At 51.0% G+C, this 14284-nt stretch overlaps 2 protein-coding genes across 7 annotated transcripts in view; both read left to right on the forward strand.

Annotated features, from left to right (window-relative positions):
• LOC136787892 (adhesion G-protein coupled receptor V1-like) overlaps positions 1-2605 on the forward strand; it is an 82963-nt gene extending 80358 nt beyond the window's left edge. For 4 of the 5 annotated variants that reach the window (XR_010826959.1, XR_010826961.1, XR_010826962.1 and 1 more), the window contains 2 exons: positions 928-1548; positions 2292-2605. Coding sequence is in view for 1 of the 5 variants with exons in the window: in XM_066985288.1 (XP_066841389.1) it covers positions 928-1379 (452 nt within the window). In the remaining 4 variants the exon portion in view is untranslated. Of the gene's footprint in view, positions 1-927; positions 1774-2291 lie in introns of those variants that run through there. The other variant, XM_066985288.1, reaches the window with a different exon arrangement.
• An 8648-nt stretch (positions 2606-11253) lies between these two features.
• LOC136787904 (snRNA-activating protein complex subunit 2-like) lies at positions 11254-14284 on the forward strand. Of its 2 annotated transcripts, XM_066985319.1 has the most exons (4): positions 11254-11740; positions 12536-12601; positions 13623-13793; positions 14161-14284. In XM_066985319.1, the coding sequence occupies exons 1-4, from the start codon at positions 11543-11545 to the stop codon at positions 14179-14181; spliced, it is 456 nt and encodes a 151-aa protein (XP_066841420.1). In that variant the 5' UTR covers positions 11254-11542; the 3' UTR covers positions 14182-14284. The 2 variants fall into 2 exon arrangements, with proteins under 2 accessions (XP_066841420.1, XP_066841419.1); XM_066985318.1 differs by lacking the exon at positions 14161-14284 and having other exon boundaries at positions 11276-11740; positions 13623-14072.

The raw sequence follows: 14284 nt of genomic DNA on the forward strand, positions 1-14284 counted from the left end.
GGATTTTAATTTAATTTGTATTTTTTTATCTATTCTAAATGTTGCATTTCTGCAATAGCTTGAAGCTTAAGTTTACATGCCAAAACCTGTTTAGATAGTGCAGTGTCATTGTTTTACAAAATAATCAGGCAAAGCAGGTTTAAATATCTGGGGAAATTGGAAAGTACAAATATGACTTAAATTGCATTCTTGTATGTTCTGGTTGTTAGTTATTGTAGTTTTTCTTCTTTCTATCATTATCAGTAAAATGGATTGTGGACACTTTCCAAAAATAGTTTCATTACACAGGTTTTGAGAAAAAAATGGTAATTTCAAAAATTTAATGACATTTTAGAAATTTATCTTTTCTATTTATTTTTTCTATTTCAGTATTTCTGGTGTATGTTTTCCAGCCATTTTATTTGACTTACTCTTTCTCCCTTTAGTACCCTACTTTATTTCAGTTATTCCATTTTATCAGCAAAATGTAAAGGAAATTGACAAAAGTAAATAATTCCACATGGATAATTCATTAACTTCATTCTTAACAACTAAAGATTTTATACAAGAAAGACTTATATTTGAAACAATTTAGATGGAATATGTTGACACATTTTTTCCATACGTGACATAAAAAATGATAAAAAATTTCCTCACTGGGAAAAATTACCTTCTGACCGTCTTCTAAAAACTTAGATCATGGCTAGCCTTGAACAATGGATACGTTGGAATAAACTCTTGGGTGGGGGCTGAATTTTCATGCCAATTTTATTTGCAGATAAAATGATACTGAAAGTTCAATTTGAAGTTTAAACCTGATTAACATTTTTTTAATTGTGCAAATGAATGCAATCAAGTGAAATAAAATATATACTTCAGTAACTAGGATGGTGTTTTTATTTTAAATATTACTGTTAATGAAATACACCTCTTTGTGCTGCACTTCAGTGTTCCAGATGACCGAATTTACTGTGGAGGAGCCTGAATCTGGATCAGTACCCATAAATCTGCCAGTAATCCGCAATGCTGGGACACTTGGTAACGTTACTGTTGAGTGGGTTGCTACCATTGGTGGACACCCTGCTGATGAGGACTTGCAGGTTGCCTCAGGCAATATTACTTTTGCCCCTGGGGAAGCCTTTCAGATGCTACTATTGGAAATCCTGGCTGATGATGTTCCAGAAACAGAAGAAGTAAGTCAAGCACTTACATCTTCCTTGAAGATGGTATTAATTTTGACTTGTTCTAGAAATATGTATGATGGAAAACAAGAAATGTTCCGGCAGGAAGGTGCTATAATTTCATGTTATACTTTGCTTGTAATTATTGTTAGAAAAACCACAAATTGTCTAGCTGCATTACTTCTTTTTCTTTTCTTCTCTTTGAGATTGTCCGTGTAGAATTAACTCAGGCCTCCAATGGTGGTGCTATTGGGTTAGATGGCGTGGCAAGTATTATAATACCTGCCAATGATAATCCTTATGGCACAGTTTTCTTTCATCAATCCTTATATCGAGTTCAGGAGCCACTAGAAAGAAATTTGCTGGCAAACATAACAGTCAGGCGAAGGTTTGTATAATGTTTGCTTTATTTGTAATTACTATTTATTCTTCACTTTTGTTTCCACTATAATGTCAAATTTCATGCTCCTCTCATAAAAATATGTGCATCAATTCTTTGATCTGCCATCTCAATGTATTTTCATTTCAAACACATTGTTTTTGAAGTAGATGTCTGTGTATTACATAAATTACTTAAACGTAGTATACATTGAAATGCACAATGTAAACTCAGCGTACACAGTGTACTATTCATTTTGTCCGTTTAATCATCAAATCATTTAAACCTGCATGGTAGCCTGTTCCTGTGATTTGAACAGGAGGACAAAATGGCCAGCCCTTACAGGATGAAAATAAGAGAAGGAAAACAGGTTTTATGCATGTGATCCTAGAGGAAGGATGATAAGTCTGGGTGTCACCGGCTTTTTCTTCCTTGCAAGTAAGGAGAGCTGCCAAGTCCTGAAGAAGACTAAGTTAACTCCTAGAACCAAATGTTTACAAATATGCATTCTTAACAGACTACTACCTAAGCTATAAATAATCAAACTTGCTATCCACAAAAAAATAAGATAACTCAGTTATTCTGGTACTAGTTTCAAAGGGAATGCATTTTGATGTGTTATTTGGAATTTTTCAGCAATTCAGAAAGGGTCAGTTGATTTTGTTCACTTCTATTATTAACCCAGAAACATGTAGAATATTAGACATCCTTTGTCAACTAACAGAACTTTATTTTATTATAATGTCTTTTAGTGAGGGAAGATTTGGTCAGCTGCAGATTTTCTACAGCACTTCTGAGACTGACGTTGTAGCTCTTGCTGTGGAGCAAGGTCAGGATATCCTGGCCTACTACGAGCCTCCTGTACAAGGAATTCCTGACAAACCATCCAAGACCAGAGTGAATGTGTCAGCAGCAAGTGACCCTGTGTATTCCTGTGCAGCTCAGTGCCTAAAAGAACAAGCATGTTCAGCCTTTACATTTTCCAGTGCCTCAGGGATTCCTCTCTGCCTTTGGCTGACGTCAGATATCAGCCCATTAACTAACAACACTTCAGGGTTCCGGACCTGATTTTCCGGGAAAATCCCCAAATTTGAGGATTTTTGAGGAAATTTCCCCAAACTTAGTGTTTTCTTTGAGGAGGGGGCCCCAAAACGGGGTCGCAAGCAGCGGTTTTGGGGGAATTTCCCTCGATTTTGGGACTTTTGGGGGGATTTCCCCAAATATGGGGGGTTTCAGTGGGGGTGGGGGGTCTCAAACGTGGGTAACAAAGTGCAGGTTTTGGGCGATTTCCCCCCAAAAAGTTTGGTTTTTTTTAAGGGGGTGTCCCCGTGCCCCCCCCCCCCCCCAGCATCACAAGCAGCAGCTTTTTGGGGCATTTCCCCCAAATTCGGGGCTTTTGGTGGGTCCCTGATTGGAGGGGGGGGGGGGGGGGGGAAGAGGTTTTTGGGGGGAATTCCCTGAAATTTTAGTGGTTTTTTCGGGGGGGGTGTGTCCCAAAACGGGTCACAATCAGCAGCTTTTGGGGCCGTTTCCCCGGATTTTGGGGCCGTGCCCCGGATTTTGGGGCCGTTTCCCTGGATTTTGGGGCTTTTTTTTGGGGGGGGGGGGGATTTACCTAAATTCTTTTTTGGGGGGGCTCATTTGAGGACTCCCCCCCCCCCTTATTGGGGGGGGCGCTCATTTGGTGCCCCCCTTCTGGTTCTTTTTTGGGGGGGGGGGAGGGCTCACATATGGCCCCCTATTTTGGGGCTAAAATACCCCCCCCGGGTGTTTAAGGGAGGGGGGGACCCCACAATCCCCCCCCCAAATTATTTAGGGTGCGGGGGGACCCCAAAATGCCCCCCCCAAATCGTTTAGGGTGGGGGGGGGGGTCCCAAACAGCGGGATTTAGGGGATTTCCCCCAAAATTTGGGGTCGGGGGGGGGCGCAGGGGTAAGAAATGTATTTTTTTAGGGGATTTTCCCCCAAATTTTAGGGGGGGGTGGGGGCTGTTTTCGGGGCCCCCCAACCCCAAAAAAAACCACGGTGGGGTCCGGGAGGGAGTGGCGTTTATGTACAGGCGGGGGGGGGGCAGAAGTGGGGGGGCCCCCCCGGGAGAACGAGGCACTTGGGTGGGGGGGGGACCCCAAAATGCCCCCCCAAGTCGTTTTGGGGGTGTGGGGGGGCTAAAATACCCCCCCCGGGTGTTTAAGGGAGGGGGGGGCCCAGAATCCCCCCCCCAAATTATTTAGGGTGCGGGTTGGGGTCCCAAAAATCTGCCCCCAATGATTTAGGGTGGGGGGGGGGGTCCTCAAAATCCCCCCCCAAATCATTTGGGGTGGGAGGGGCCCTACAATGCCCCCCCCCAAGGCCATAAAGGTAAGGGGGGGGCCCCAAAATGCCCCCCCCAAATCATTCAGGGTGGGGGTGGGGACCCCAAAATGCCCCCCCCAGGGTGTTTTAGGTAAAGGGGGGTCCCAAAATGCCCCCCCCAAATCGTTTGGGTGTGGGGGGGGAGTCCCAAACAGCGGGATTTAGGGGATTTCCCCCAAAATTTGGGGTCGGGGGGGGCGCAGGGGTAAGAAATGTATTTTTTTAGGGGATTTTCCTCTAAATTTTAAGGGGGGGGGGGCAAAACTGCGGGTTTTGGGGGATTTCTCCCCAAAATAAGGGTTGTTTTTTTTTGGGGGGGGGTAACTGGGGTCACAAATGGGTTTGGGGGAGTTTTCCCCAAATTTGGGGTTTTGAGGGGTCCCAGCAGCAGCTTCGGGGGGATTTCACCCCAAAATGGGGGTGGGGGGGGCACAAATAGCAGCTTTGGGGGATTCCCCCCCAAATTTTGGGGTCTCGGGGGGGGGGGGGGGATCCTAAAAGTGACGTCACGGGGAGGGATTTTGGGGGATTTTCACCCAAAATTTGGGGTCTGGGGGGGGGAATCCTACAGGCACACCACAAGCAGCGGTTTTGGGGGAAATTTCCCAAATTTGGTTTTTTTTTTCGGGGGGGGGTCCCTAATTGGGGTCACAAGCAGCGGGTTTCGGGGGAAAATCCCCAAATTTGAGGATTTTTGAGGAAATTTCCCCAAACTTAGTGTTTTCTTTGAGGAGGGGGCCCCTAAACGGGGTCGCAAGCAGCGGTTTTCGGGGAATTTCCCTCGATTTTGGGACTTTTGGGGGGATTTCCCCAAATATGGGGGGTTTCAGTGGGGGGGGGGGGTCTCAAACGTGGGTAACAAAGTGCAGGTTTTGGGCGATTTCCCCCCAAAAGTTTTTGTTTTTCTTTTTAAGGGGGTGTCCCCGTGCCCCCCCCCCCCCCCCCTTTGCGTCACAAGCAGCAGCTTTTTGGGGGCATTTCCCCGGATTTTGGGGCCGTTTCCCCGGATTTTGGGGCCGTTTCCCCGGATTTTGGGGCCGTTTCCCCAAATGTTGGGGCCGTTTCCCCAAATTTTGTTTTTATTTTTTTTGTTTGTTTGTTTTTGGGGGTGGGGATTTCCCTAAATTCTGTTTTTTGGGGGGGTCTCATTTGAGCCCCCCCCCCCCTTACTGGGGGGCGCTCATTTGGTGTCCCCTTTCCGGTTCTTTCGGGGGGGGGGGGGGTCTCACATATGGCCCCCCCTCCAATTTTGGGGGGGAGGGGTCACATTTGAGCCCCCCCCTCAAATTTCTTTGGGGGGGGGCTCATTTGGGACCCACCGTCAATTTATTTTGGGGGGGGGGAGCTCTTTTGGTGCCCCCCCTCCATATTTTCAGGGGGGTGGGGGTCATTTGGGGCCCCCCCTTAAATATTTTGGGGGGGGGGGGTCTTGAGGCCCCCCCCTCAGATTTTCGGGGGGGTCTCATTTGGGGCCCCTCCCCTCCATATTTTGGGGGGGAAGGCGTGTTCATTGGGGCCCCCCCCTCAAGATTTTTATGGTGGGGGGGCCTCAGTTGGGACCCCCCTCTCTTTATTTTGGGGGGGGCCTATCTGAGGCCCCCCTCCCGATTTCTTTTGGGGGGGGCCTCTCACTTGCCCCCCCCTTTTTTTTCGGGGGGGGGCGCCCTCAGTCGGGCTCCTCGTCGCCGCCCCCCTCCCCCAGGCGCCGCAGCTCGGTGCTGGCCTTGTCCTCGCCGCCCCCCCCCGGCAGCAGCAGCAGGGAGGGGGTCCCGGGGGGGCCGCCCCCCCCCTCGCTGAAGGGGCGCCCCCGCGTCTCGGGCAGCCGCAGGAAGGTGAAGAGGGCGAAGCCCCCCAGCAGCGCCCCGAAGAGCAGGAACACGAAGGGGCCCAGCGCCCGCTGGGGGGGGGATTTGGGGGGGGGGCGTTGGGGGGGGGCCTTGGGGTGCGGGGGCCCCCCCCGGGGCGTTTGGCCCCCAGAGAGGGGCTTCCCCCCCCCGTAACCCCCAAATTGTCCCCTGTTGCCCTCCGTCCCATTGTCTGCCCCCCGTTACATGACAGCGTAGCAGGTAGTCAGGCAGAGGGTTGGAGAAAGAGGAAGAAAATCTTCAGGGGGAGTCAGGGCCAGGATGGAAAAGAGAGGAAGAGAGATGAAGGAATGGCAGGCAAGGAAAGCTACCCGTGTTGTGGCCTGAATCTTAGCAGGGACAGGCTTTGATGGGATGTTTTAAGTGTGGGCAGGCTGGCCACTTCAGGTAGGAATATCCGGAGTGGAAGAAGGAAGGTATGGAATTAAGTTGGCTAATGACTGAGACTTTGGTGAAAGTACAGGCTGGAGAAAGACAAGAAGCGTTAAAAAGGGTTATGGAAGGTGTTAAAGGTGTGGTATGTAATGTTTGACAGAGCTGTTTTTTGAATGAGTTGGGAAAGTTGAACGAGCAGGGAAAGAGGGTGTAGGCACTATCTAAGTAACAGTCTAGAGGTTTTGGTATATTTGCTGTGGTGTTTGGTCAGTTTCCCAAGTATCGAGAAGGGGGGGACGGGGGGGGCAGCCTGCTCCACCAGGGGCCTCTCCACAGGCCGCAGGGGGCTTCGGCTCCGGCGCCTGGAGCGCCTCCACCCCCTCCGTCTGTGCTGACTTTGGTGTCTGCGGGGAGGTTTCTCGCTCCTCGCTCTCCCAGCTGCTGTTGAGCAGCAGGTTTTTGTTTGTTTGTTCGTTTTCGTGGATGTGCTCTCACAGAGGCACGGACTGTGTTGCTCATGGCTTGGCTCTGGGCAGCGGTGGGCCCCTCTGGGGCCGGGTGAAATTGTCCCTTATCTGCCACGGGGCGGTTTCTGGATTCTCCTCGTGGGGGCTGCCACTGCAGCCCCCTCCCGAACCTCGCCATCAAACACAATACACAGGGGCAGCTAGGTCATTGCTGGCCTGTAAAGTATCAGGGATTAAATTAACTAATGAAACCCTAACGAGTGATGGGGGTAGAAGGGGCTGGGGTAACAGTGCCACCTTTGGGGGGTACCAAGCTGAGACTAGGGGATAAAATGATCTCTGGGCAATTATTGTATGTACCCAAGGCAGGGACTAACTTGTTGGGAAGGGATTTGATGATGAAATTGGGCATTCAAATAGTAAATTGGTAGACTGGAATAACAGTGGTATTAATGGAGTGCTCTCGGGCCCTGAGAGCAAAGATATCTTCACCTCTGACTGGAAAGACTCTGAAGTGGGGGCGGAAGCAACAATACATATGGAATTTTTACCTCAGGGGTTTACAGGGCCACCGACTAATTTGGGCAAAGTTCTAGAACAGATTTTGGAGCAATTCCAACCTCCCAAGGAGGAATTTCTGTTACAAAACGTGTATGATCGTTTATTGTCAGGACAGGAGAAAACAGTTGTGAAGGAAGCTACTAACAAGCTATTCAACTTTCTGGGAAAGCAGGGCTTGGGAGCATTGAAAAATAAATTACAATACGTAGAAAGAGAAGTCAGGTATTTAAGGCATCTAATGTCTGAGGGAAAACTGAGAATAAATCCAGAGAGGATTCAGGGAATTGTTGAAAACTAAGAAAGAACTAAAAAGTTTTTAAGAGAGATTTCTTTAAGGAATCGGGAGCCACGAAGCCTGAGGGAAAATGGATACTCCCTGATGGGAGAGAAATGCTGAATAAAGCACCAATGAGGCAAATATGATGTTTTACATCAAGAGAGTCATTGGGAGATGCAAGCAATGTGTGATGTTGTGCTAAGAAAGTATGTCTGTGTAGGAATATACACTTTAGTGAAGCAAATATGCAGAGGATGTACCATATGTCAAAAGGCAAATAAAAAGGTCATTTGTAACTGACCTAGAGGGGGACGGGAGCCAGGGATTCGACCTTTCCAAAGTATACAGGTAGACTTTACTGAGTTACCTAAAGGAGGGAGATTTAAGTACTTGTTTGTCCTAATTGGCCACGTGACTGGATGGGTGTAAGCTTTCCCCTCTGTATCTGCCCCTGCAAACACGGTGGCTAAGGTATCACCGGAGCAAACAGTCCCTAGATATGGGATAGCTGAAAACATTGATTCAGACCAAGGAAATAATTTCACTTCACAAGTACTGCAAGGGTTAATGCAGGCCTTAGAGATTGAGTGGGCTTTTCACACCCCCTGGCACCCCTCCTCTTCTGGGAAGGCAAAGCGAATGAACCAGACATTAAAGAAGCAATTAACTAAATTAGCGTTAAAAACCCAACTTCCTTGGGTAAAATGTTTACTTTTAGCACTCCTACAGGTTCAAACAGCACCAAGAAACATATAGGAATTTCACCGTATGAGATGCTGTTCGGATTACCCTATCTGGGCAGAAGGGATGAGATACCACAATTCGAAACAAGAGTTTTCTTAAGAACTGTATTCTGGGGTTGTCCTCTTCTTTGTCATTTCTCAGGACCCGTGGGAAATTGGGTCCTGATTCGGACCTGGAAAGGATCAACTCCGGCCCGAATGGGAAGGACACTTCCAAGTACTACTAACCACTGAAACAGCCATAGGAACTGCAGAAAAAGGTTGGACTCACTATACTCGAGTGAAGGCATCCGTCGACCCTAGTACCTGGGAAGCTGTTCCTACAGAAGACTTGTTGGAAGCTGAAATCGAAGAGAAAAATCTCATAGTGGACTCTGAGCGGGATAAGAGCTTGCGATTGTAAACTAACCTTTTATTTTCACAGGTAACTAATGAGCGTGACTTGTGATTGAGAGAAAGGACTGGCCTATAGTGAATTGAAGTGTTCCCAAGGGGGGGTTGTTATGGTAGTAGTGTATATCTTATTCTTTGTATTGATAATTATTTGGAAACCTAAGGTTTAAAAATAATGACAGGGAAAAATCAATTATTAATTTTGTTTTTAGTGATTGTAGGCCTCAGAGAAAGCCTTGGTCAATTGGCAACTTGGAAAAGGCATGACCAGATAATAGTAAGACGGGATACCCCATAAAAATATGGGTGAATGTGACAGAGGGTTATGTACCACAATCAGTCATGTTTGATGCTTGTGAGGTGTTAGCTTGTGGAGATTTAAATGCCCAAGGACAATTGAGCAGAGAGAACAAATAACTGGTAGAGACCCAACAGCCAGATTGAGAATAGCTGTATGGAAACGATCCTCTATCGCCATCAGAGAAAGGGAGAAACTCAAGGAGAAAACAGGAGAGAAAACAGGAGGCCCTCTTTGAAATGCGGCAGTTCAAACATTTGAGATTGAAACAGGGTATGGGGATGTGAATGCCTGGATAGAATGGGTCAAATCTGCTGTCCAGAGTCTCAACCACAGCGATTGCTATGCTTGTGCCTCGGGACGACCGATAGCCCGGATGGTGCCCTGCCCATTGGGGTGGACCGAGGACTCCCGAGGGATGCGATGTACGATTGCATTGTACCCAGAAAAGCCTGCCTGGGGAAATGAGGCCTGTAAGTCTCTCTCTTTGCTGCTCCCTTCCTTGCACGATAGCAATATCAGGGCTCCCCCTGCATTCTCCACAGCTATAGGTAACCATACAGCTTGCCTCTCACGGCAGGGTGTGAGTGCTACCAGCATCTGGGAGAATTTGCCTTGTGCACGAGGACCTTGAATGCTACCGAGGACTTGATGGGAAAATATTCAAGATTTGACATCCCCAGGGCAGATCTCTGGTGGTACTGCGGAGGGAAGATCTTACGGTCCATCCTGCCATCTAACTGGGGAGGCACTTGTGCACTTGTTCAATTAGCTATACCCTTCACCCTGGCATTTGAAAGAGAAACATCACAAATACCCAGAAGAAGTAAAAGAAGCTTAGGAGTATCATTTGATGATAGAGCGTACGTAGATTCTATTGGGGTGCCTAGAGGAGTTCCTGATGTAAAGCCAGGAATCAAATTGCTGCAGGGTTTGAGTCACTGTTCTGGTGGGTAACAATTAATAAAAATGTGGATTGGATTCATTATATCTATTATAATCAGCAGAGATTCATAAACTATACAAGAGATGCGATAAGGGGAATCGCTGAACAACTAGATGCCACCAGCAAAATGGCTTGGGAAAACAGAATAGCATTAGGTATGATGCTTGCGGAGAAAGGTGGTGTGTGCGTGATGCTGGGCAGCCGTTGTGGTACTTTTATCCCTAACAATGCTGCCCCGGATGGCACAGGAACTAGAGCATTGCAAGGGCTTACCACCCTTGCCAGTGAATTGGCAGAAAACTCAGGAGCAGACCCTTCCATCACAGGATGGTTGGAATCTTGGTTTGGTAAATGGAAAGGGATGGTAGTGTCCGTATTTACGTCCTTGATTGTCGTAGCAGGAGTTTTGACAGCCGTTGGTTGTTGCATTATCCCCTGTGTAAGGGGACTTGTCCAACGGTTAATTGAAACTGCACTTTCGAAACAAATGACCGTGGATCCACCACCCTGCTCAGATAAGATAATGATATTAGAGGAAATGGAAAGCAAAGAAAGTGAAGAAGAGGAAGACATCTACCAAATTACACCTTAGAGAAAAAAATTTTGCAAAAATCAACAAATTATAAAAAGAGAAAAGGGGGGAGTTGTGGGAATGGAAATGTTGTTTTTGCAGTGTTACATGGTACAGAAGGAAGGAATGGGGTATTGAGATGTGCTTACAGTGATAAGAAAGCTCAGCAGGTGACCTCCTAAAATGCAGACACCCAGCCTCCTTAGAGCGATCAGGTGGAAATCGCTGTGTTAAGTCAAGGCAGACAAGGGGAGAAAACATTGCCATCCCAAAAACAGGCCGGCAACTGAAGGCCAGGCATTGTCTGGGAAGCATCAGACAGATTGTGAGCCTGGATTGCCCACTCAGTGGGGAAACTGGGGAGGGTCCCGGCACCAAACAGTATGTAAACTGGGTTTGGGGACCAGGAGGCGCGCTCCTGCTCGTGGGGCGCCCGCCACTGCGATCGCGAATAAATTCCTGCTTCGCTGAGCTCCTCGCCTGAGCCCAAGTTGTTGGCTACGGAGCGTTTCTCACACCCCCAAGCCATTAAGGATCCTCCCTGGGACCCCCCCAACCCCCCCCCCCAGGATATTAACCCTAACCCTAATTACACCCCTAATTAAGCCTCCCAACCCAAGCCTTTGGGTAGACCTGAGCTCCCTTTGGGAGCCTTTACTCAACCCCACACACAACAGGACTCTGCGCCTTCTTTCTGAACAACCCCGACCCTAACCCTAATTACGCCCCTAATGAAGCCTCCCAGCAGCAGCCTTTGGGTAGACCTGATCTCCCTTTGGGAGCCTTTACACAGCCCCACACGCAACAGGACTCTGCGCCTTCTCTTTCTCCAAACTACCCTAAATGTAACCCTAATTACGCCCCTAACTAAGCCTCCCAACCCAAGCCTTTGGGTAGACCTGATCTCCCTTTGGGAGCCTTTACACAGCCCCACACGCAACAGGACCCTGCGCCTTCTCTTTCTCCAAACTACCCTAAACGTAACCCTAATTACGCCCCTAATGAAGCCTCCCAGCAGCAGCCTTTGGGTAGACCTGCTGTCCCTTTCTCCTCCCCCCCCGAACCACATCTCCCAGCACCCCCCGGCGGGCCGTTCCCTCCCAGCTCCCCCCGTTTCCACCCCGTTTCGTCGCCCTGACGCCATCTCCCCGCGCCATGAAGCCTCCCCCCCGGCCCCGCCTGGTCCCGGCCCGCTTCGCCGAGGCCCCGGCGGGGAGGCCCCGGGCCGCGGCCTGGTCGCTGCGGGAGAAGCGATCGCTGCTGGCGGCGCTGCGGGCCCAGGCCGCCCTCGGCCTCCCGGAGCTCCAGGCCCGGCCGCTGCGGGAGAGCCTCCCCCGGCGGAGCGAGGCCGAGGTGGGCCCGGGGGGGGGCTTAATGGCCCGGGGGGGGGGTCCTTAATATCCCGGGGGGGCTTAAAGTCCATGGGGGGGGCTTAAAGGCCCGGGGGGTCCTTAAAGGCCCGGGGGGGGGGGCTTAAAATCCATGGGGGGGGCCTTAATATCCCAGGGGTTCCTTAATATCCCGGGGGGGCCTTAATGCCCGGGGGGGGGTCCTTAATATGCTTGGGGGGGTCTCAGGGAGGGTCCTTAATGGCTTTGGGGGGGGGGGTCCTTAATATGCCCGGAGGGGGTCCTTAATTTATTGGGGGGGGGGGGTGTTGGGAGGGGTCCCGGGGAGGGTCCTTAATGGCTTGGGGGGGGGCCTTAGTAATCTGGGGGGGGGGGCTTGGGGAGGGGGGGGGGCTTGGGGGGGGGGGGGGGAGTCCTGGAGAGGGTCCTTAATGGCTTGGGGGGGGGGGGGTCCCTTAATATGCCCGTGGGGGGGGGGGGTGGTCCTTAATAACACGGGGGGGTCCTTGGGGGGGGGTTGGAAGGGGTCCTGGGTCCCCAATTCCTCGGGGAGGGGGCTTGGGGGGGTCCCCGGGGGGGTCCTGGGTCCCTGCGTACCCCAAGGTACATGGGGGGGGCAATGGGGGGGGTACAATGGGATGGGGGGGGGTCTGGGGGTGCACCGGGGGGAAATGGGGGGGTACATGGGGATGGGGGGGTGAGGACCCCCCGCCCCAGGGGGGGGGGGACACGATTTTTTGGGTGGGGGGGGGACACGGGGGGGTCATATTTGTGGGTTTTCGCCTCCCCCCCCCTCCAGGTGTGGCTGGAGCTGGCACAGATGCTGGCGGAGGGCGTGGAGGAGGCGGCGGCGGCATTTTCGCAGGTGGAGGGGGTAAAAAATGGGGGGGGGTAAAAGTGGGGGGGGTGGGGGTAAATGGGGGGGTGGGGGTAGATTGGGGGAGGTCGGGGGTAAATTGGGGGGGTTCAGGGGTAAGTTGGGGGGGTTCAGGGGTAAATTGGGGGTTTCAAATTAGGGGGGTGAGGGTAAAATGGGGGGGTTAAATGGGGGCTGGGGGTAAATTGGGGGGGGGACCGGGGGTAAAATGGGGGGGTGGGGTAAAGTGGGGGGGTTGGGTGTAAAATGAGGGGGGGGGTTAAATGGGGGAGCCCAAATTGGGGGGGGTGGGACAAGGGGGGTGAGGGTAAAGTGGGGGGGGGGTTGGGGATAAAGTGGGGGGGGTAAAATGGGGGGCTGGGGGTAAAATGGGGGGTTGGGGGTAAAGGGGGAGTAAATTGGGGGGGTTGGGGGAAAATTTGGGGGGTTGGGGTTAAAGGGGGGTTAAAATGGGGGGGGCTGGGGTTAAAATGGGGGGGGCTGGGGGTAAATTGGGGGGGGGGGGACCGGGGGTAAAATGGGGGGGTGGGGTAAAGTGGGGGGGTTGGGTGTAAAATGAGGGGGGGGGTTAAATGGGGGAGCCCAAATTGGGGGGGGTGGGACAAGGGGGGTGAGGGTAAAGTGGGGGGGGGGGTTGGGGATAAAGTGGGGGGGGTAAAATGGGGGGCTGGGGGTAAAATGGGGGGTTGGGGGTAAAGGGGGAGTAAATTGGGGGGGTTGGGGGAAAATTTGGGGGGTTGGGGTTAAAGGGGGGTTAAAATGGGGGGGGCTGGGGTTAAAATGGGGGGGGCTGGGGGTAAATTGGGGGGGGGGGACCGGGGGTAAAATGGGGGGGGTGGGGGTAAAGTGGGGGGGGTTAAATTGGGGGATAAAATGGGGTTAAAAGGGAGGGTCCTTAATGGCTTGGGGAGGGGGAGTCTTAGTAATCGGGGGGGGGGGGGGGGGGGGGGCCTTAACATCGCCAGATGGTCTCCGAGGAAGGTAACTCCTCTGGGGTCTCCTTAAACAGGGGCTGAGCTGCTGGGGGCACGGCTGGATTTGGGGTCCCACAGGTGTGACTGTCTGGGAGACCCTCAGCCTCATTCCCCCTCCCCATAACAACCCAGTGGTGAAATTGGGTGCTGGGGATTTTTCGTTATCTCACTTTGTTGAGGTCCTGCCTCGTGTCAACACACTGGTGGTGAGTGGAAACCCCTTGAGACCCAACCCCTTCCCGGCCCTCTCCTTCCCACACCTGCTCCTCCTATTTTGGGTGTGGGTCAATGGTATTTTTGTAGGGTTTGCAGCTGGGGGCAGGTAGGGAGGTGGAGACCAAACGTGTTTTCCCAGTGGCTGCTGTGGAGGAGCATCAGCGACGGGTTTTACCCTTCACCCTTAGCCTTTTCAACCCCCCTTCCCCATTTCCTATTTTCATAAATTACCAAGTTGCAGCAAAAAAAAATAAAATTGCTTGAAAGCACATTAAGGACATTTCTGCCGGCATGGCAAAGCTGCCCAGGGTGTGGAAAGGGTTTTTGCAGTCTCCTTTCTTTCATCACTTCCCGCAGCGGGACGCAACCTTGTGCTGAATCCCAAGGAGATAAAATGAGTCATAGCCCAGAGACATTTCTGCTTTACGAGGTCCCCTCTGTGCTTTATTGTATTCCTTGAAATGAAAGCCAGTTTCTTTTA

The sequence above is a fragment of the Anser cygnoides genome, chromosome 31 (genome assembly GCF_040182565.1).
Source record: "Anser cygnoides isolate HZ-2024a breed goose chromosome 31, Taihu_goose_T2T_genome, whole genome shotgun sequence".
Classification (NCBI taxonomy): Eukaryota; Metazoa; Chordata; class Aves; order Anseriformes; family Anatidae; genus Anser; species Anser cygnoides.